This window comes from Camelus ferus, chromosome 34 (genome assembly GCF_009834535.1).
Source record: "Camelus ferus isolate YT-003-E chromosome 34, BCGSAC_Cfer_1.0, whole genome shotgun sequence".
Classification (NCBI taxonomy): domain Eukaryota; kingdom Metazoa; phylum Chordata; class Mammalia; order Artiodactyla; family Camelidae; genus Camelus; species Camelus ferus.
The window spans coordinates 3,277,684-3,300,947 of NC_045729.1; the positions used below are offsets into that span (position 1 = coordinate 3,277,684).

The 23,264-nt window shown below is 35.8% G+C and overlaps 1 protein-coding gene across 6 annotated transcripts in view; it reads right to left on the reverse strand.

The window, feature by feature from the left end:
• CCDC91 (coiled-coil domain containing 91) overlaps positions 1-23,264 on the reverse strand; it is a 224,903-nt gene that overhangs the window by 52,567 nt on the left and 149,072 nt on the right. For 5 of the 6 annotated variants that reach the window (XM_032473293.1, XM_032473295.1, XM_032473292.1 and 2 more), the window contains 2 exons: positions 20,952-21,128; positions 917-1,030 (listed from right to left, as the gene is read on the reverse strand). In XM_032473293.1, coding sequence (XP_032329184.1) covers positions 917-1,030; positions 20,952-21,128 — 291 coding nt within the window. The remainder of the gene's footprint in view (positions 1-916; positions 1,031-20,951; positions 21,129-23,264) is intronic. The other variant, XM_032473296.1, reaches the window with a different exon arrangement.

Below are 23,264 nucleotides of genomic sequence, written 5' to 3' on the forward strand. Positions count from 1 at the left end.
CTATGTTTTATTTATATTTTTATTATGTTAGGTACCACGTGATAAACACCACAAAATCTATTTATATGTATATTATATATTTACACCTAATATTATATACTGTATAACATACAGTCCTTAAATATATTACTTTGTAATATAGAACATGTTATACTAAACATATAAACAAGATATAAAATATTTCATGTGAGAAAATTTACCATATAATTCATTATATAATAGACTGTAATGCAATATGCTTATTACAGAGATTACCATTAAACATCTCATCTTAGGTGTTTCTCATCTTGGTCACTACTTAAGAAGAATAAAGATCTGTTGAAAAGACTACAAATTAAGTTTGACCTATTATTTTCAGCCACTGCTCAGACTCACAATAAAACCATATTGTACTGAAATGTCATTTATTTTGTAAAGCTTCAACATGCATTCTGAATTTTGATAAGCATAATCTGAATCTTGTTTTTGAAATGGAACTATGGCAGAAGAGCCTTTATTTGGTAACTGGAATCAAGTCTATTAGAACCACCCTGCTGTTAACACAGTCAGAAGGCCAAAAGATTGCATAAAAATTTCAACAAGTATTGTAAGAAATAACAAACTTAGGGCAAAAACACTAAAAATATACAACTGTCTACTTTCTTCATAGGTGTAAAGTTACATTGGAAATGCTATAGGTCCTTTTTAGGAGTCTAGCAAGAAATCATTCAGGGTACTTTTTTTTGTTCACAGATGGAATTTATGTTTATAGACATAACTATTAGAATATATAACTATATCAGAAAAATAATCAGATAAAAATTACTAAACTAGATGACAAAGGACATTCTAGTATTTTAAAATTTCATGTCACAGGATGGAAGCGAATGTTCCAGTTGATGGAAGCACAAATTAAAACCCTCCAGGGGACACTTACCCTTTTCTGCTCCTTTACATACTCTATCAATTCATCTCTTGTTCTCTTCACTGCCTCTTCCACAGCCTTTTCACTACGCTTCTGCTCTTCTATTATTGCTGCCTTAACAGTTTCCTATTTGTGAGAGGATGAAAAGAGTCAGGGAGGTGTGCACTGTGACATTTTTGTGTCCATTTTATATAAACTAAAAACCCCCTTCAATGGGTGGAGCTCATTCTGCTCAAAGCACATCTTTAAACAGGAGTAAGAACTTACAAAAATTTTTTAGGTTCTGTTAGAGATTCCACAGAATTCACTTTTCTAAACTGAGTGAAAGGGAAAAGAAATGGAATAAGCCATTTATTGCAGGGAGCGCCTGACAGACTCCAGTGCCTTCCTTACCACCCTTTCATTTGATGTTTACATGATTGATTGCCTTCCTGTACTTTGCACTATCCACATAAGACTTCCAACTTGTGTTTATTCTTCCAAGAACACCCTAATGCTCTAGGCTGTTTTATTCACCTTTAATTTCCCATCATACAATAATCAAGTGTGGTCTGGGTGGCAAGATTTACAGCTAGTTTGGTCCTCCTGCCAGGTTAAGATGTTGAGAGCTGGACACCAGGAATGAGAGGTAAAAATTCCACCATGTGTGCTAATATCTGAAATGAGAAATTAGGGAGAAAAGCGGTACTCTCCATTTTACTGAAATAGCAATTGGGAATCCTAAGATAATTCAAAATTTCAGATAAAGAGAAAGCAGGCTAAAATTCTGAAAAAGAAAGGTAATGCTTCTCAAAAACCAGGAATAATTTTCTGCTAACATAGTGCCTTATGGATTGGATGAATGCTACAAACGCCTCTAACTTCCCTTTGTGTACATAGGTATCATCCTTTTTTTGGACACACAGTCATTTAGAAAATGACTTGAAATTCCTCAGGAAGATTTCCTTCATTTTGTTACTCATGAGGACTCTTCACTCTGTAGTGTATGTATGTTTTTGTTTAGAAAATGTAAAACAACATAAAGAATTTTCTACTATGAATATATTTACTGTAGAAATTGGTAAATACAGCAAAATATGAACACAGAACAAGACACACACCTTTCACAACTGAGTATAAAGAGGGTGGGGCTCACATTATACACACTGTTTTGTAACTCTCATTTCTCACTTAAACTATATTTGGAATATTTTAAAGCAGTTATATATTCTTTTATGATTTATATTCGATTACTAGGATTATAATAATTTATTTTATCAACCTTTATTCCTGGATATTTCGGTTGTTTTTAATAAAGCAGTGATGAGCAGCCATGTATGTATCTTTGTGGTGCACGTTAGATATTTACTTATTTTCAATTCAAGAGGTAGAATCATTCTGGCCGATGGACGTAATTTTTGAGCCTTCTTATAGCTTTTGACATTTTGCGTAATTTTTTCCCATAAGCAGCCCATGAGAATAGCTGTTTTCTTGCACCTTTGATTACGTTTAGCCTCATCATTTTTTAAAATCCTTGCTTATTTAAGGGAGAATATCTAACTTTATTTTGCATTTTAAAAGGTTATTAAATGACATATAGCATTTTTCATAGAAATATTAGCAATATATACATTAGCTCTTATCATTTACTTGATCATGCTCTCTTCCCACATTAACACTGGTATACTCATTTTTTAGATCCCTTCCCTAACATATAAAATTAAGTAAAAAATCTGAAAAGCCCTATAATGGTGACTTTGACAATTGCTATTATTTATTTTCAATCACTAAGAATATTAAGCTTTAGTTCTACTGATGAAATAATAGAATACAAACTTGTTTCCATGATTATCCAAAAAGATTAAAGTTGAAAAACTATAGTAACTTTTGAAAAAAATTAGGACAAGATTATTTAAAAACGCATCAGTTGAGACAAGATGGCAGATTGGCACGACTCACACCTCGCCCTCTCCCACACATCCACCAAGAATCACACCTACAGACCCACTGGATCGCACAGAACACATACTGCAATCTGGCAGAGTGTCTCTCACTTCGAAATACAGGCGGATTCTCACCAAATCTGATAAGCAACCAGTTTATATTGTATAGCACGGGGAATTATATTTAATATCTTGTCATAACTTACAGTGAAAAAAATGTGAAAATGAATATATCTATATTCATGTATGACTGAAGCACTGTGTGGTACACCAGAAATTGACACATCATTGTAAACTGACTATACTTCAATAAAAACATTTTTAAAAACTGGTACAATAAGAGCATCTACACTATTATAATCTTATTGGTTTCACATTAATTTGAAATTTGAAAACTTTCAGATTTTAGAAAGGCAAAAAATAATGCATGTATTACTAAGCCCCCTGAAGTAAAATATACTAACAATTCTGTAGTGAAGGGTACAAATAATTTACACTATGTGGGTAAATTAAAAGTATAAATAGCTTCACATCAGTTGAGGACAGGTTTTGTCAACAGCTGAGTTATAAAAATTCTTGGTTTTCAAGGGTTTTATAATTTTAAAACTACGGTAGACCTGGATTATTTGAATATAAAAGGTAAACCCATACCATATTAAGTATCAATCAGAATTTCTATCTAGTAAGGGTCATAGTAAATTTGACCAGATCTGTTTGGTTGAAGGCAAAAGCATCAATTTAAATAAAAGGGATACATCCAGAAAAAACATGTAGAATTAGCTAGTATGTTCTTCAGTTAACGTTTTGAGTGGGGGGAGGGGGCTGAGGCTTTAAATTGTCTGCTCTGTCCACATTTCTGAGGGTCCTCCTTTCCTAAATTTTGAGCTGACGAAGAATCATTTACAAAGGAAGTTTCCCTTGATTCTTTCCTCCCAAGTTGGGAGTTAGGTGACAGTCAAGGTTGTGAAATCCACCCTTAAATACTAGTTGTCAGTAAATAAATATCTTTGAATATGATGCAGCAGTAAAGTTTAAGCTTTGCATTTTCTTACCAGATCAAACTCTGAATTAGTAGGAAATGATTAATGATTTTTGTGTGCATATATTCAAGTGTCTGTGAGTATCTACCTGCACGTTTCACTGAATTCCATGAGTGAATTACACTGTCCCTATGAGTGATGAGAATTAGTCTAAAATAAAATATACCTCACAAGGAATGAAGATTTGCTGCCCATGAGTATATTCAAATAGGCAATTCTGGAAGAGTATTTTCCAGAATATTTTAGTAGTGGCCAAACCATTGGAACATGGTATATCCTCCAAGGCAAGTTTTCTCAGTCTTGGCACTGCTGACAATTCCTTGCTGGGGGTGGAGGTGGGAGTCCTGTCATAAGCAGCATACTTGGCATCTACTCACTAAATCGCCTCCAGGTGAGAAGCAATCTCTCAAATAAATAGCTGAGAGCAAAAAACATTTGCATATATGTCATAATTTGTTCAAATAAATGTTACACTTCTCATCATAAATATTTTATCTAAAAATAAAATATTTGCAAGAAATCATATCCAGATGATTATATAACTAGTTTTTAAGTGTGGAAGAAAAAGTTCTATATACTAATTTTTAAAAAAGGAATGACTGGAATCAGTTTCTACCCTGTTACAATGAAACAGGTCATGATAAATGTCATTTAGGGCCAAAAGCTTATATAATACTGTGTACAAGATTTGAAAATTTCTCCTCATTGCATATAAGTATAGTTATGCTTTAGTATCCATTAAATCCTCCACACACGTCAGTAAAAAACAGGATCATGAACTTGTAAATGGTCTCTGGTTTTTCTTTATCAGTGCACTTTAGTTAAAGATGATAAACACAGTTAAATTATTTACGGGAAACAAGCCTCAGCAATCAGCTCACTTCTGGTCTGTGGGCTGTAAACCACAGTACCAAAGATTTTCTAGGGCAACTGTGTGCTTTACTTAATTTTTGTTTTTATATATGATGTATGCATATTATCTAATTATGTATTATTTTAAAAGTTGCCCATGGTTGTGGAAATGCACCTTAGAAAATGAGTGTCAGAATCGTAAGTCAAGTCAAGCTGCTTTATGCAGTTCCTGTGTTAAAAATGGTGAGACCCCTGTTCTACACAAATTTATGAGCTCAGGCTACAGTTCCATCAGTGCTTTTCATACATGGATGCAAGTGCAAATGAACTTTCCGTATTTAAAAATCCATTTACTGTGCAACTGAGGAGCGTTCATCTAACTTTCAATTGGAAGTAATTAACCTGCACTGTAATGACATGCTAAATGGAAAATACTAATAGAAGAACCTAATTCTGTTTCTCAAGTGAATATGCACAGTTGAAATCATATGCTCATTGACTGATATCAATATGTGCCAGCATCTAACTGTGGGAAAGACATTCTTAAAGATGAAATGTGTAGAACCTCATTACATATTAACATTAATAAATGAGTCTTTGCAACCATTTTTGATAGGGTTACCTAAGTGAATCACAATGAAGCAAAATGTTATCCTCCCCAAAGAGGATTCCATTTGCTAGGAGATCTACACCATAAAAGTTATTACTGTATTTTGAATTTCATCAATTAAAAATTTTTGAAGATTTGCTTTTTCTCTTATTATGTAAGCACCTACAAAATATTCTCAATTAAGCCTCTTGATCTATAAATGCCTGAAATATTTACTTTCTGGCCTTTCATAGAAAAAGTCTGCCAATCCCTGACTTGGGTCATGATTCTGCAAAGCGGCAATCTGAGCTGGGCTCAGCTGGACAGTTCTTTTGGTCTTGGCTGGGCTGTCCCCTGTACCTGCCATCAACTGCTGGGTCTGATGTGGCCCCTCCTACCAGAACGGCCTACTACAGGAAAGCTTGCTTCCCCTATTTGTGATCTCCCAATCTCCAGCGGACCAGCTCAAGATTCTTCACATAACAGCCGGACAGAATTGCAAAATAAAGTGAACGCATGTACAGTCTCTTAAAACATGAGCTCAGGAATGATACAATGTGGTCACAGTATACTGGCCTGGGCAAATATGTACATTAATTCCAAAATTCTCATCTAATTGTTGAAAACAATTGTTGTGGGAAACATTCTTCCCAGTATGTTCAAAGATACCTCACATTCTATGGTGCTTATCTTCTTGGAGACGTATCTCCTGGACGCATCTCCAGTCTGGACTGGTTGCTCTCTAGGTCTGTTACACAGCTGTCTATGCTGGGATTTCCCCCAGTCACTTTTCCAGGGATTCACTACATCCCTCTTGAACTGTGCCTTCAGCTCTCCAGGAACTACTGGATTTTTCTTTCTTGGTTTATTCCTTCGTTTTGAGAGAGCACCTCCTCCAGAAGGTTCTTGAGAAAAGGCACAAGGGAAGTAAAAGTTTTGGCATCGCCTCTGTCTGAAAATGTTTTTATTCTACTCTCACACTTAACTTATAGATTGGCTAAGTGTGGATTTCTAGGTTGGAAATTTGTACAGTTTTAAAGGTTATTGAAAAGTCTGATCACATTCCGATTCTTATCATTTGTATAAATTTTCTCCGTCTGTGAGAACTTTTATGCATTTTCTTTACCCGTTTCTAAAACATTCATGACGGACTTAGGTATAGGCCTAACTAGAAACTCACATACTCTGGAAGATTTTTTTCTTCGACTACAACTACCACCACCACCACCACCACCACCCCTACTACTACTACTTCTACTACCGGTACCTGTACCACCACCACCACCTCCTCTACTGCTACTACTACTACTTCTACTTCTATTACTAGTTATACTATTACTACTACTACAACTACTACCACTACCTCTACCACCACTACTTCTACTACTAGTAGTTCTACTACTACTGCTTCTACTACTAATACTACCTCTACCACCACCATTACTACTACTTCTACTACTAGTAGTTATACTACTACCACCACCACTACTACTAGTTGTAGTTCTACTACTACTTCTACTCCTACTAGTTATACTACTACTTCTACTTCTACCACTACCTCTACCACCACCACTACTACTTTTACTACTACTAGCAGTTCTACTACTACTACTACTTCTACTACTACCACCACCACCTCCTCTACTGCTACTACTACTACTTCTACTTCTATTACTAGTTATACTATTACTACTACTACAACTACTACTACTACCACTACCTCTACCACCACTACTTCTACTACTAGTAGTTCTACTACTACTGCTTCTACTACTATACTACCTCTACCACCACCACCATTACTACTACTTCTACTATTACTAGTTATACTACCACCACTACCACTACTACTAGTTGTAGTTCTACTACTACTACTTCTACTAGCAGTTCTACTACTACTTCTACCACTACCTCTACCACCGCCACTACTTCTACTAGCAGTTCTACTACTACTACTTCTACTAGTAGTTCTACTACTACTGCTTCTACTTCTACTACCACTACCTCTACCACCACTACCACTACTACTACTGCTTCTACCACCACCACTACTACTACTACTTCCACTACTACTACTACTTCTACTACTACAGTATTATTTCCTGCATTCTATTTTCTGTTTTTTATTTCTCAAAATCCAATGATTTAGCTAATAAACCTCCTGAACTCACTGCCTAATTTTCTGGTCTTTTCATTCCTATTTGCCACTTCTTTGTATTTTTATAGGCTTTTCTCTGGAAGACTTCTGCCACTTTGTCTTCTGACTCCTGTTATTGCTGTTTTTAACTTTCTACTATATTTTTAATTTTTAATCTTTTTGTTTGACTTTTAAAAAACATCCTATTCCTGTTTCATAGATGCAACATCTTCTCTTACCTCTGAGGAAATTGATGACAGGGTTATTTTTTAACTTTTCATATCTCCATAGAATCTGTTTTTATTCCCTGCTTTTCATGAGAAGCTATCTGCTCAGACTTGACTATCTGCTCATGTTTAAAGACCAGAGCAGTAAAATTCTGAGTAACACCTCTGTGCCTGCAGTTGTGGTTTATGGACTATGACCTTAATAGCAGAGAAATTTGGCTGGGTTGTTTCTCTGGGGTAATTTCTGATACCAATATATTTAGGTTTTTTATCTTGGGCTGTCGAGATTCCTCAGAAAAGAATCTTCCAATTTCCTGTCTGGTTGCAAGCATTCTGAGAGCTGTGATGGGAAAAATGGCCCAGGTTCTTAATAAGCAGCATAAAACTTTTCACCTTGCGTCCTCTCAACCCCATTTCATTATAGAATCTATACCCTCAACTGTGCTTGGTGGTCCCTGGTCCAGAGAACCTCCATTTTCTTTGTTCCCAGAGAACTAACCCCAGTTTTCTGTCAGGACTGGCAGAGGATGAGTGAGGATCTAACTGTTTAGTAAACAGACTTTCAAACATTCTTCTATTTGAAGCTTCATCTTCATTTTCCTTCTAAAGAGACATCTTACTAGTTGTAACTAGTAAGCCTTTTAGAACTTCTACAGTGTACACTGGTCTTCTCAGTCATCTCCATTCCTAATTTAGGGTTCCATTTCAGAGTTTCTGTTTCAGTGGGGTTTTAGAAGGGAGAAGATTAAAATGCTCTTTTTAACTAGATACATGTTAGAAAAAAATACATTAAACATTTTATTTTGAAATAATTTTAGATTTACTTGAAAACTTGCAAAGGGTCCACATATGCCCATAATCCAGCTTCTAGTATTAACATCTTACATAATTATGGCACATTTATCAAGCTAAGAAACTAATATCATATAAAATATTAAATAGATCACAGATTTTATTTATATTTCATCAGTTTTTCCAATAATGCCATTCTTCTGTTTTGGATTAAACCAGGGTAAAATGTGACATTCAGATATCACAGGTCATTAGTCTCCTCCAATCTGTGATAGTTTCTCAGTCTTTCCTTATTATTACTTTGACACTGTTAAAGAGTACTTTTCAGGTATTTTGAAGAAATTTGGATTCATCTTATTTTCTTATGACTAGACTGGGGTTATCAATTTTGGGGAAGAATACCATACAGGTGAAGCATGCTTCTGTGTCATATCAGGGGGCACATGGCATTAAACATTATTTATCATTGGCAATATTTAACTTTGATCATTTGGTTAAACTGGTAACTAAAGTTAACCTTTTTTCCCTTTCTATAATCCATTAATTAGATATGAACAACTAAGTTGAGCCACTGAAGAGGAGGGAAATTGTACTCCATCTTCTGGAGGGGGGGAATATTTACATTTGTTTTTTAAGAGATAAGTGAGTATTTTTAAACTACAGATACAGTTTCTTCTACAGCTACAAAACTATTTAGCATTTCTAATTCTTCATGTGTCAGTTCTGTCTTTACAATTGATTTTTGTCTTTACAATTGATTGGTATTCATTATATTGCTGTATCATATTTAAAATTTGTATAGCATCTACATTAGATCAATTTATTCATTGCTTTGATAATGTTCATTATAACATCCCTCTTTCTTCATTAATCTTGTCAAAGACTTGTGACTTTTCTGTCTTAAGTGACAATTCAGTATTTTTAAGCTTTTCCATCTGTGTCATGAATTTCTGTTATCATCTTTTTTCTTTACTTCTATTTTCTTTGGATTATTCTATTCTTTCTTATCTATCTTCCTTAATAAACTGTTAGTCCATTATTTTCCAGCCTTTTCTATTTTCTAATTTAAGTATATGATGCTATGATTTTCCTCTGAAGTAATACTTTAGATGCTTCTCACAACTTTTTAAGTAAATGCCTACTTTAATAAGGACTGCATTATTTTTTCCTTTGTACTTAGCTTTTTAAATGTCACACACAGTGAAATGCACAAACATTAACCAGTGGGTTTTTACATGTGAATACACCCATTTACTCAATACCCAGATGAAGAAAAAGAACATTTACATGCTACAGAAAGTTCTCGCATGCTTCTCCCCATCATAGACAATCACTATTGTGATTTCTATCACCACAGATTATTTTTTCCTGTTCCTAAAGGTCATAAAATATGAATCATGTAGTATTTATATTTTTGTGACCAACTTTTGTTCAACATAATATTTTTGAGATTCATCCATACTCTGGAGTGCATCATTAGTCTTTTTTTTTTTTTTTTTTTTGGTGTAATGTTGAAAATAATATTCATCCATTTTACCAATAACAGATAATTTGGAAAGTTTCCATTTGGGATTATTATGAAGAAAGCAAGATCTATCAATCCTTTAAACATCTTTTAGTGGGATGAGCACTAATTTCTGTTGGGTGTATACATAATATGGAAATAGTGAGTATCAGGGTATATATGTGTTGAGCTACTTAGTAAAAACTGCCACACACTTCTAAAAAGTGAGTAGACAAATATACACCAGCAAGAATGTATGAGAGGTCCAGTTGGTCCACATCATTGTCAACAGTAGGTACTGTCAAGTCTCTTTAATCATATCCATACCCAGGGCAGGGGTATACTGGTAACTTACTGTGATTTTAATTCACATTTCCTGGATGAATAGTGATATTGAGCCCTTTTCCATGTGCTTACTGGAGCCTTTTACATGGTCTTTTGTAAACTGCCCTTATTCCTAGGTTGTGGCCTTTAGTCTAAGGAGGAAGGCCCTTCAGCTTTTCTCAGATGAAAGCCTTTGACTTATTAAAGCTCTTCTACCTTCACAGGACTTAAGTTCCTGAAAGAATCTGGTTGGCTTTTTAGCCTCTCAGCTCTTCTTTTTTGCTATTGGATTTTAAGAGTCTTGCTCTCTGCATATGCAATTGAGAATTTGGCCAGTGACTTGGGGGTAATCTGAAAACTGATTTTTGTTATTCTGAGAGTTTGTTCTGAAAATATGCCCCTTGGCAGGCCTGAACTTTGCCTTCTGCCTCATCAGCCCTGTAAGACATACGTTTTCTGCTCGAGCCCTAATTCTGCATGCTGCAAAAAAGAAAATGCTTTTAAAGTCTGAATGTAAAGTTCACCTTGAGTGTTTCCATTTTCTCAAGACTTGTAGCTCCTCCAAACCCATCTGCATTAGTTGCTCTACAATGACAAGGCCTTCAGTAAATTATTTTATATATTTTGTAGCACATTTATGGTTACTTTTGGTGTAAGGCTAGTCCTATATAAGCTATGTTGTAATGAGTACAGTAAGAGAGTCCATTCATTAAGCTTTACATTCTAATATTATCTATCTCACTTCTGTAAGTTATCTCTGGTTCTTTTAAACATTTATACTTTTTTTTTCATAGTCTTTTGTCTTATTCCTGACTCACAGAAGAGATGTACAAATTAAAGATTTTGTCCCTTTAAACCAGTTCTATAAAATATTATTTAGTCTTTAAATGCTATAGATTCCAATACATTTGTTACACATTCAACATTTTTTTTCTCCTGTCACATGATACTTCATTGTAGATGGGAATAAGGATACCACTGCACAAAGGATTCATTAAAAGTCTGCAGTACTGTTGGAAAACAGCTGATACCGAAACTTGTGACACAGATATCAGTGTATAATATATTGTCTCTCCTAAAAAGTCTACCTGTACTCATGCAGCCACTCATTACCTTACAACAAATCTTGTAATGTTCGAAAGTAAACACTTTTCTGAAGCTGAATTTAATTGTCCTTGTTTCTCCCAGATTACTTTCTAAGTATTTCACTGAATAACAATAATGGTAAGAATCGTCTAAGTTTGGCACCCAATGGACAATCTAATGAACACTTTTTACAAAGGGATCATGAAATGCCCAAAGCACTAATTTTGGTGATGCTGCTTTTGGTAATATGTTTCATATAAAACCAACCAAAACTTTTAAGAGAGCTGAATTGTGTTGCTGGAGATCAAGTCCGTTTAAAAAAAATTAATGTGTCTCCTTAAAACAGTGATGGCCCGGCATCACTTTAATAATCTCCTGTGGCTTGTTAAAGACTTGGTTTCTATTTTCAAAGTGCTTGTAATCTAGTGGAGAAGGTATTTTAATATAATACAGCTGGGCAGTGGTAGAATTATACTAAATGCCAATGAAGAAGAAAGAACACTAGACTTCATCTGAGAAGTAGAAAAATAAGTTTTCTGAATTTAAAAAAAAGCTAAATTATTAAGAAAGAGAGGGTTCTGAAAGTTAGGAAAACAGCAGCACTCTGGGCTGAAGGCACAGTAGGACTGGAGGCTCAACACCATAAATAGCGTGGTGCGTGCACGAGCAGTTTGGTACTAAAAGCACGAAATGTGAAGTAGAGTCGGAGAGGATGAGCCGGAGATGCAGAGACCAGGTCACTGAAAGATTTATATTTCATGCTCTGAAAGGTTTATGGGTCATACCAAGTAGCCTTAATATAACCCCAGAAGCTATGGGGAGGCACTGAAGAAGTTAAAGTGGGAGAATGACATTTATTCCAAATTGAAAGGAGACAAAACTGGAAGCGAAGACGTCTGTAAGAGGTCAACATAAGCAATGAGGACCCTAATTAAGTCAATGATAGCAGGTAGGAAGGAAGTACATATGCTTAAGGATTATTTAACAGGTAAAATGGGAAAGCTTTAATGATTAAAAAGTATGAAAACGGGGATGAAAGAGAACAAGTCTAGAAGGAATTCACCCTCTGGACTGGGTAACTTGGTAGATGGTTACATCACTGAATGAAATAGGGAATGTAATAGAAGGAAAAATCTTGACAGATGAGAAGGTAAGTTGATGTGGTGTTGTTCACTTGTCCCCAGATTAAATTAAAATTAAAAACAATTAAAATCTAAGATTTTACCCATACTTAACTAGGTTAGTACCAAAACTCTGGAAATAAAAAATGTTAAGACAAACTAATGAATCAAAACGAAGTACGTCAAGACAGAAAAATTACTTCAGCGCTGTAAAACTATCTGGCCTGCTAAGCTAAAATAGAAATGTTATTTCCTTTTTTAAAAGAAGAGTCAGGTGGCAATGCTAAATTTTTTAAAGAAAATTTAACCACTGATTGTAATGTCTGTGGCTTTGGGGGAAAACATAACCCCAAATTACAGCGGCTGTGGTTATAAACTGTTATGAGGCGCTTCCAACGTCAGACATAGCTTAAGTGTCTGTACGCACTGGAGTCTTTTTACAGGACTCTGCTAGGCCAGCAAAATTAATGATGCTCTTCTCTTTGCTCCCTCGGTGTCAGTAACAAATTTGCTTTCTTTAACAAAGATTTTTAAGGGACACAAAATTAATTTAATATGAAAATCAAATAAGCCAGAGTCATAAAGTTTCTCCTTAATAAATCAGAAAAAACAGTACAGGCCTAAAATCACCACTATGACTTGGTCTTAATTTACGCCCAAGGCCAAACAAAATCATCTCTCAAATGAGGCTGTAGAAATATGTGCCACAATCATTAGGCAGTGTTTTCCGTCAGTTTAATGTTTCTCACCTCAGTTAAAGTCAGTACGAATGCAGAGAAAAGCTAGAAGTCAACTGGGAGCAGAAGCTGACTTGTCCCTTGCATTTCTCAGGAGTAACTGTAGTTAAGTTTACACTGATTGTGCTTTCTTTGCCACAAGCTGTCCTCCCCTCATCTCTAGTGTGACTTAGTGATCACAGATGTTAAGTACTGCTAATTACAAGCCCTATTCTGAGAATTCTGTTAATTAAAGAAACATTTGAGTGCTGTGAAGTGATCTACATTTTAGAATTAATAAAACAGCTTCCAGGCTTTAGAAAGTCGGCCGTCCAGGCAGTGCTCGAGCAGTCTGTTCCCTGGACAGGAGGTCTTCAGGCTCCGTGGACGGACCCCAACCAGCTGCCAAGGAACTGGCGGACAGAATGAGTGTTGGGCCCTGAGACCAGACAGGAGCTGGCAGGACCCGCTGTCATGCTGGTGGCTCTGAGCATCCCAGAAAGACGAGGCGCTGGCCCCTCAGCCCTGGGTGATACAGGATTGCGATGCAGAAAGCATCAGTAACTTTAATTCCTTCCCAATTTCATCTGAAACGCAACAATCAGAAGTGTGAGGCCGTCTCCACTAGTACAAGCTAATCTGAAGTAGACATCGTTTTCTTCTAGTTAGAAAATGGCCACATTCCATAAAAGAAAGTCATGCAGAGTGTTGTCCAGAACAATTTTCTTTTTATTTATTCAGTTTTAAATATCATCTATATGCTTGTCAATCCCAAACTTTGGTCTCCAGCCCTGACAAGTCACCTGAACCCCAGAGCCATGTTTCTAACTGCCTACTCAACATTTCCTCTAGGGTTATGAATCGGCACCTCAAATTTAGTATGCACCAACTGGAATTTTTATCCCCATAAAACTTAATCCTTACTCACCATAGTAAATGAAGTCACCCTCTGAAGTCACTATCTATCCAATAATTTATTCTTATAGTCATTTGTTTTAGAAAGTCAGCTTTATGAAAATATTATTTGCATATAGTAACATTCATCGATGTAAAATACATCCTTTGATATATTCCGTCAAATGCAATTACCACCACAATTATGATTAAAACACTTCTATTACCTTCAAAAAGTGCCCCCATCTCCTCCCCGTCAACTGCTGATTTCTTTCCTCTCAAAGTAGCTTTGCCTTCTCCAGAATTTCACATACAGGCATACCTTGGGGGTATTGTGGCTTTGGTTCCAGACCACGGCATAAAGCAAATATTGCAATAAAGCGAGTCACAGACATTTTTTGGTTTCCCAAGGCACATAAAAGTTATGATTACACTATGCTATAATCTATTAAGCTGTCTAAAAATGTACATGCCTTAATTTAAAATACTTTACTGCTAAAAAATGTTAACCATTATCTGAGTTTTCAGAGAGCTGTAATCTTTCCACTGGTGGAGGCTCTGGCCTCAGTGTTGATGGCTGCTGACTGATGAGGGTGGTGGCTGCTGAAGGCTGGGGCGGCCGTGGCAATTTCTTAAAATAAGACAACGAAGTTTGCGGCACTGATTGACTCTTCTTTTCACCAACAATCTCTGGAGCACACAGTGCTGTTTGACAGTGTTCTACATGCAGCAGAACTTCTTTCAAAACTGGACTCAGTCCTCTCAAACCCTGCCACTGTTTTAGCCAGCTCAATTTCTGTGAATATTCTAACTCCTTTGTTGTCATTTCAACAATCTTCACAGTATCTTCACCAGGACTTGATTCCATCTCAAGAAACCACTTTCTTTGCTCATCCATGAGAAGAAAAGTCCCTACTCACCTAAGGTTTACCATAAGACTGCAGCAATAGAGTCACATCTTTAGGCTCCACTTCTAATTTTAGTTCTCTTGTTTTCCCCCACATCTGCAGTTACTTCCTCCACTAAAGTCTTGAACCTCTCAAAGTGATGCAGGCAGGAATCAGATTCTTCCAAATACCTATTAATGTTGATATTTTGACCTCTTTCCATGAATCTGGATGCTCTCAATACATCTAGAAAGGTGAATCCTTTCCAGAAGTTTTCCTATCAAATGTGTCCCTCTAGAAAACACTGTTACACAGACCAAATCCAAGATTATACACATTGTGATTTATTCTGTAACAAGCACACTCTTTCATGACAGTTAGTCTACCTACCTAACTTCTCACCTATTTATCTCTTATTTTTTTTTCCTGAAAACCCATATGGAGATTATATCAGGTAGAAAATTATTGACACTAAGATTTAGGATCATTTTCTCCAAGTGTGAGGAAGAAGAATCTCTTAAAGATGACAGATTAATACAATTTTGTGCTTCAGGATCAGTTCTTTTTTTCTTTTGAATATTATTAGCAAAAGCCTTCAGTAAAGGAATGAAGTAAGAACAAGCTTGACTAACCTTTACATACTGACGTGACCAGATGCCTTGACCATATTTTAGGCATATTAGGTCACAAGCAGGAAAGCTGGGGCATGTTGAAGGGAGGAGGAGACGGGCAGACTGTATTAGTGGTGAAAGACGTCAGGTCTGGTGGGCATGGACTTTTGGCTACGTTACGCTGACCAATCTGCGTGGAGTCAGATAAGGCTCTACCAGCAGTACTGATCCCAAAAGAATTTGGTATGTGAAAGGCACACTAAGTTCCAGCTCTCACGGATCCAAGAATGAGAACAAAACCTAAAAAAAGCTAGCTATGAGAAAGGGTTTTCAAGACTATGGCCACATACAGCAATTTCCTTTAGACACATTCAAGCAAGTCCGTAACTTAGCACTGCCTTTCCAAAGTTGAAGCCCGAGCCATGTGCGCTTTTCACCAAGAAATACTGCCATTAAAGTCTTAAACTAACAAGTAATTCAAAACACCATCTTTCCATTTCACTTTGTATCTCCTTCTCCTTAGTGTTATGATAAATAAGGGATTCCAAATTCTGCCTCATAATATGTTAACAATGGGGCTCCTAATACTGGTGTACATGTAATTAGCACCAAGACTCTTGCTTTAGAAAACTAAAGAAGCCGATCCAAATAAAAGAAAATAACCAAAATACTTTACAAGCATCAAAAATCTTATTAGATACTAAAAATAGTGTTTCATGATCTGGAAGAAGACAGACACGTTAGCCCAGCCACTCAAATTTGATTTGTCTTGAGGCTATTTCCTGATTCTGAGATTAAGCAGAAATAAACAAAATGACACATCTGAATGACATAAATAAATGAATAAATATTCTAGAAAAATAAAAAATAAAAGAGGTGTAACTCAGAATGTAATAGATGGGTTTTTAAAAGCAAATTAGAGAATTAGTGAATTAGAAGATACAATAGAAGAAATCATCCATATACATAACAAAGAAAAATAAATGGAAAATAAAGAAGTGATACTAAGACACTTAGAGAATACAGTGAAAATGTACAACATACACAAAATGTAAACTATATATAATATATATATATTTGTACACACATATATTACATTTTCACTGTACAGTAGGAAGAGAAATATTCACTCATGTACATGCAACCTTGTTTTTATAGCAAAGAGGGTGCACTTTGAAAATTTAATAGAGCAGTTTTTCAAAAAATTCTAGTGTTAGTTTTTGAAGAGCACACATACCTGTAATATATATGATGAGGGCTTATAAATTTTGAGAAATGGTCCCCTTTCGTTCTTTGCACTATTTATGATAGCAGATTAAAATCTTTGTCTATTAAGTCCAACATCATTGTAGTTTCTACTGACTATTTTTCCTGTTTATAAGCATGCCTTACTGTTTCTCTGCATATCTCATAATTGTGTGTTGTCGATAAAAACTAGACATCTGAAATAATGTAACACAGCAACTCCGGAAATTAGCTTTCCTTCATCCCCCAGGAATAACTGTTGCTGCTATTTGTTTCTTTAGGAACTTTCATTCTACAACTTTTCTGTACTAATTCTGCCAAGTCTATATTCTTTGTCGTATGTAGCCATTTAAGTCTCTGCTAGGTTAGCTCAGTGGTCAGCTTACGATTAGACAAATTAGTTATTTCTTAAGTAACTTGAACTCATAAGTTTTTCATTATTTGTCAACCTCTATCTGTTGGGGCACACCCTCAACACACAGTTTACAACTCTACCTCAGCCTCCACTTTCTGCTTGCATAGAATCAGTCAGCCAGTGGTAAGAGATTAGGACCTTCTTAGGTCTTTCCTGGGCACATATACCTTATGTATGTGTGTGACCTTCAAGTATTCCAAGAACATTTTTAAGAGAAAGAGCTTTTCAAAGTTATCTATGGCAACCACATTTCCCAGAATTCTCAATTTTAAGTTTTTTGGCTGGCCTCTTGTTTGCCCCAAGTGGTATTTTTGTCCCAGGCAGCTGAAAAGTTAAACAGTTGCCACTTATTGTTTCTGACAAACATTGTGGGTATAGAGCTTTTCCTGCTGAGCAAACACTGAGTCAGGTCGAACATCAACAAGCCTTGTGAATGCAAACTTTCTAGGGAACTGCCAGTCAGGCCAAACAGTAACAATTCTCTGGGGACAGTTTTTCTGGAGCTCTGAACCTGGTCTGCTCGTTCAGTGCCTTCTCCATTGCTGATGTTCACAGCTGCTGTGATTGTGATGCTGTACTAGTTTTTAAAGCTACCATGGAGTTGGGCAGTAGGGGATGGGAATTAGGCAAGATAAAACTCTACAAAGCTTGCTGTACTTATAGACAGAGATTTAACTATTTTTCTTGAATAAATACTTCTTGGGTTGTTGAAGCTACTGGTTAATTTCCAGAGTTCTAAAAAAAAAAAACTGATTTTGTCCATTTTTGCTAGTTTTCTCATTGCCTTTCTGGAGAAGCTAATTTGCAAAGGTCCTTAGTCTTGCCATTCCACAAGTTCTGCCTGGACCCTCCCTTTCAAAGAGTATCAATATTTGATACTTTATAATATATTAAATGTATAGACTTAATCTATCTGAAATTCATTTGGTATACAAAGTCCAGAAGGAAATGGGCAGCCAATAGCAATTACAATTGACCCCTGAATAACACAGGCATGGGTCTACTTAAACATTTTTTTTTCAATAAATACATACAGTACTACATGATCCACGGTTGGTTGAACTCGCAGATGCAGAACTGCCATATGGAGGGCCGACTTTAGGACTTGAGAGTTGGCAGATTTTGGAATTAACAGTGGGTCTGAGAATCAATCCCCCACAGATACTGAGGGATGACTGTATTTTTAATCTATTCTGGGTTAATCAGTAAGATACTTTTGAAAATCTAATAAAAGGTCTAGACTATCTCTGCAGAAAAATCTGCACATGTACACAAATTTTGCATAACTTCAGTAAATTCACAGACTGTCTAGGGCCCCCTTCCATTGAACTCAGATTAAAAACCCTGAAATGCTAAGGTAACTTATCCTATCTAATTTGTAACTTCATCTTTATAGATTAGTAAATTACAGGAAAATCTGTGCCTTTGTATTCTATCCTATTCCACTGGTCTGCGTGTCTGTCTATATCCATAACGGTGCCACACAGTTTTAGTTATACCAAGCATCTTTCTGCCTCAGGGCCTTTGCGCTTGCTATTTCTCATGCCTAAAGCACTCTTTCCCCAGCCACTCACAAAGTAAATGCCTCACTTCAAAGCAGGCCTCAGCTCAGATGCTACCTCCTTAGAGAGTCCTTACCTGACTGCCTGATTTATACATTGGTTCCCTCCCTCTCTAGCCTCTTACACAGCTTCATTTTCCTTTGTGACACTGATCACTACTTCACATTCTTATACCTTTAATAGCTCCCTGTCAGTTTTCTTCACAAGAAGGCAGGGAAAATTTTTTTTTTCACTACTGTACCCCCAGAAATAAGTATAATCCTGGGAATATAATGGGAAGTCCTTTCAATTATTAATGTAAAACACCAAAGACTAAGTTTGACCATGGCAATTTATTTGCTTATCCTGCTGGCTTAAATAAATAAAAGATATGAAAGATATATAAGCTTTATCTGGCTCCAAAGAAAAGTAATTTCTCAATTTTCTAGAATAGAACTAAGAAGTTTTAAGGGGCTGGTAGAATGACAGCTGTTTGATTTTAGGTTTTACTACAACCATGTAAGAATAAAAGCAGTGAGCTCTTTAAGGAGGACCTGGCATACATCTGATAGCACCAACTCACATTTGAAAATCTGAGCGTTACTTGGCAACACTGTTCTCTCTCCTACAGATCTTCTCTATTCAACTGTCAGCTACAAGGCAATTAAACACATACACACTTCTCTCTCTAGAAAAATATACAACCACTTTTAAAGAAAATAAACACAAAGTATTTATTCACAACAAGACTGGGTTATCGTCACAGTACTCCGAGCCAACAGACAACAAATATCAAAGTATATTATATACTATAGTATTTCGTGTGGACAAGAATGCTCCTGACAAACTGACAGAGAGGATGCTCTTTAAGATACATTTTTGTTGTTGTTGTTTGGGTGATGAGTATGTACTGATTTATTCCTGCCCTCTTTCCCAATTTCATGGTGACTAATAACCCACATCTGTGTTAGCTTAAAGGAATGGTCTGTGGTCACAAAAAAAGTTTTAAGTAAACTCTCCCAAATGACCTTACTGGCATGGAATTCCAACCAAATGAACTGAGAGACAATTAAACACACATACAATATATATATATATTTGTTGATACTAACGTAGGTTACAGAAAGAATTAGAAAGTAATCATTACTTTAATGGAAAAAAGCAAGGAAAAAAAATAAGATCTATTACCACACTACTGTTACACAGTTATCTTACCATAGATGTCATTACAGATCTGTATAATTTTTAAAATAAATGAGTTAACTGTGTGTTCTTGAGAATAAACTTAGGTGACATCTTTTAAAAGCATATAACATTGATCCTGGATATTAGAAAGACTCAGCATCCTAGGCTTCATTAAGATTAGCTAATGACTCATAAGTAAATCTTCTAGGTTGTTTGTTCTCAAAAGTTAGTCATTTCAGGTACATTTATAATGCACGGTTGAATGAACAATGGACATATATGTAATGTTTTGATCTGTAAAACAAAGATTTCCATAATTTTTTTTTTCTCTTTATACTTGTTGGAAGAAAGATTTACTTGATTTATTCAGATATCTCATTGTCTATATAAAGAAAAGACCAAACACAAGTAAAATAGAACCATGCAAATTCAATTATGGAAAATGAAATCAATGTAGTTTTTAATAGTTCAGGTAAGTAATCAAGTTATTTTGTAGACAGGCCACATGTGTTGATGCGTATGTATCTTACAAGACTAAGGGGTTATTTGTCAGGTTCTGTTACTGCTACCAACCACAGGTACATAAATATACAAATTAGACATAAATTAATCAATTAAACTGTTTTCCATACACATATATTTTTTTCTTTGATTGTATATGTATGTGTGTGTTTGTGAAAAAGAAAAAGCAAACATATTAAACAGGAGCCTTAATGCAGCTGCAAGGACTGAACATGAATTTGGATTCTGACTTCTTTGCAAATAGAGTAAAAAGGTAAAGTGATGGGTGTTAAAAAGTAAAAGCGCAGATAAATTGAAAATTATTCAGTTAAAATATTCAAATCAAAGGTAAGACAATTATGTCCAATAAGGTGATTTCAAGTAAAAGAAAATAGTAGCAGAAATACTTTATTTTGAGAATAAAAAAAAAATATTGACAAAGAGCGAATTTTACTAACCTGACTAATTTTTCTTTGCTCCTGTATAGCTTTTTGAATCTCCTGAGACACTTTCTCTTGATCCTTCGCGTGCTCAGTCTTCCATAACTCCCTTTCTTCAGCGTGAGCTTTTTCCAAATGTTTTCTTTCCTCTTCTATGGCTTTTAAAACTGCTTCCGTCATTGCTTCTTTCTCAAGCTTCAAAATAAATAATGACCAAAACAAAAATGTTTGAAAAAGTGACTACACAATATTCCTTAAATAAGACAGGCTTGAATTAACCTAAAAAACACAAAACTTTGATTCTATAGGTTCCTTTCTGATGTTGTAATTGCTGTAAAATAAAATCAACTATTTGTTTTTGTGCAAATAACCAACTTATTTCTGTGGCATTTCTAAACTTCAAAGAAACCAAGGCTTAGCTTTAAGTAGCGGTTTTCAAACTGTTTGGCCTTAGGATCTCTTTATATTCTTCAAAATTATAGATGCCTTGTAAGAGCTTTAGCTTACTTGGGTTACACATGTTAAGCTTTTACATACTAGAAATTCAAACCAAGAGAAAATAAGAATATTTACTCCTTAATTCATTTAGAGTTCATACCATTAAATGCACAGTATAGTAACACATACTGTATTTTACGAAAAATAATTATATTTTCCAAAATTAAAGAATGAGAAGAATGTAAATCTCCTTACTATGTGACTTAATACAAGAGCCTAGATTCTCAGACCTACCTTTTGTATTAAGTCTGTAATGATATTTTTTTGATCAAAGTATATTAAAAAAAACAAACCCGGTCTCACAAAGATATAGAGAGAAAAGCCAGCTGAGATCACTGTAGATATTCTTTTTGACTCCATACAAAAACTTAACAAGAGCTAGTTCTTAAAGGTAAGTTGCAATAAGGAAAATCAAACCATGCCAATGGATTTTTTTATACTGCCTTACATTATAATCCTCTCTTGCCCTTTGAATGAACCCTCTATCTAATTTTTAAAACATTTTTTTATATGGAAAACACTGATTCAGTGAGTTATGCAACTCCTCCAGATGTTGACACATTTCATTATATCATAACAAAAAAAGGTCACATTTGTAAATGGATTTCATACAACTCCGTCTGTTTCATGCGTATAACTATGCTTTAGTCATGGTTTGTAGTTTTCACACTGGAGGGAAAGAAGCCTTCCCTTGCAGACCGGTTACGCTTTCTTCTGTGGCTAAAGTCCTTTTGGAAAAGACTAGCCCTACCTGAAGAAGTCTTCTCAAACTTCACAGCGACCTAGGAATCCATGTTAGCGGTGAGGCGCTTCAACAAGTGTGTGCTGCTTGGTTGTTTTTACATTTTCCCTGCTCTTATCACCCTCAATCCTCCACTTTAGCTGAATGCAACAATAGCGTTAAGACTCTGTAGAGGCCCTCCAAATGCCTTGGCCGAAAGCAAGGCTGCTGATCCTTCTAAATCCCAGATTCACCTCTTTGGGAGGTATCTCATACATTTTCACCCTCTGAGATAGTCACGGGACGCCCAATGCACTTGGCTCCTGTCAATTTTGACTCCCAACTGATAAAAGGAGAGACATCCCAATATTGCAAAGGCCTAATTGCTTCCATTAAAAATAACCATGGCTCAGCAGAGCATCTTTTCACCGTACACCCTTGGGAGACGATGACCTTAAGCATCGCACCTTGCAACCTGGAGATTTTGTCTACTGGAAAAGACAGTTCTGAAAGAACTCTCTTCAGCCTCACTGGAGAGGCCCCTATCAGGTACTGATAACCAATCCTTGTGCTGCCAAACTCCAAGGAATAGACTCTTGGATTCATGTGACACACCTAAAGGAAGAACCAAGCCCTAACTGAACCTCCATATCACCTGGTGACATGAAAGTAAAGATTTCCCAGAAATAAAGCAATGACATTTGATGAGACAGCTTCCCCAAGAAACCTAGACCAGGCCTGTTGAAAGTGTGTCACCAAACCTTTGATGATGACATAACACTTCAGATGATCTCCAATCTTGATAACACATGAACTTTAGATAAAAAGTGCCTGGGAGGTCTCCTTCCTACCTTTCTTCATTACTTGAATGTCACTGCAATAGGTTTCCAGTCCACATTACACCCAGGAAGGGTCCTTCCTGTCACTGAGGGACAAAAAGTCCTAAAACTGGAAAACCTGACTCTTGATCAGCAGTGATTTCAGAGAAAGATCTTGATCAAAGCGGAAAATAAACAGAAACTTCAATTAAATAAGTAATTAATTAAAATTTAAATAGTGTCAGGAGACGCAGTTAGGGGGAACTACCATTCCCTGCGAAGACAGCAGAGGCC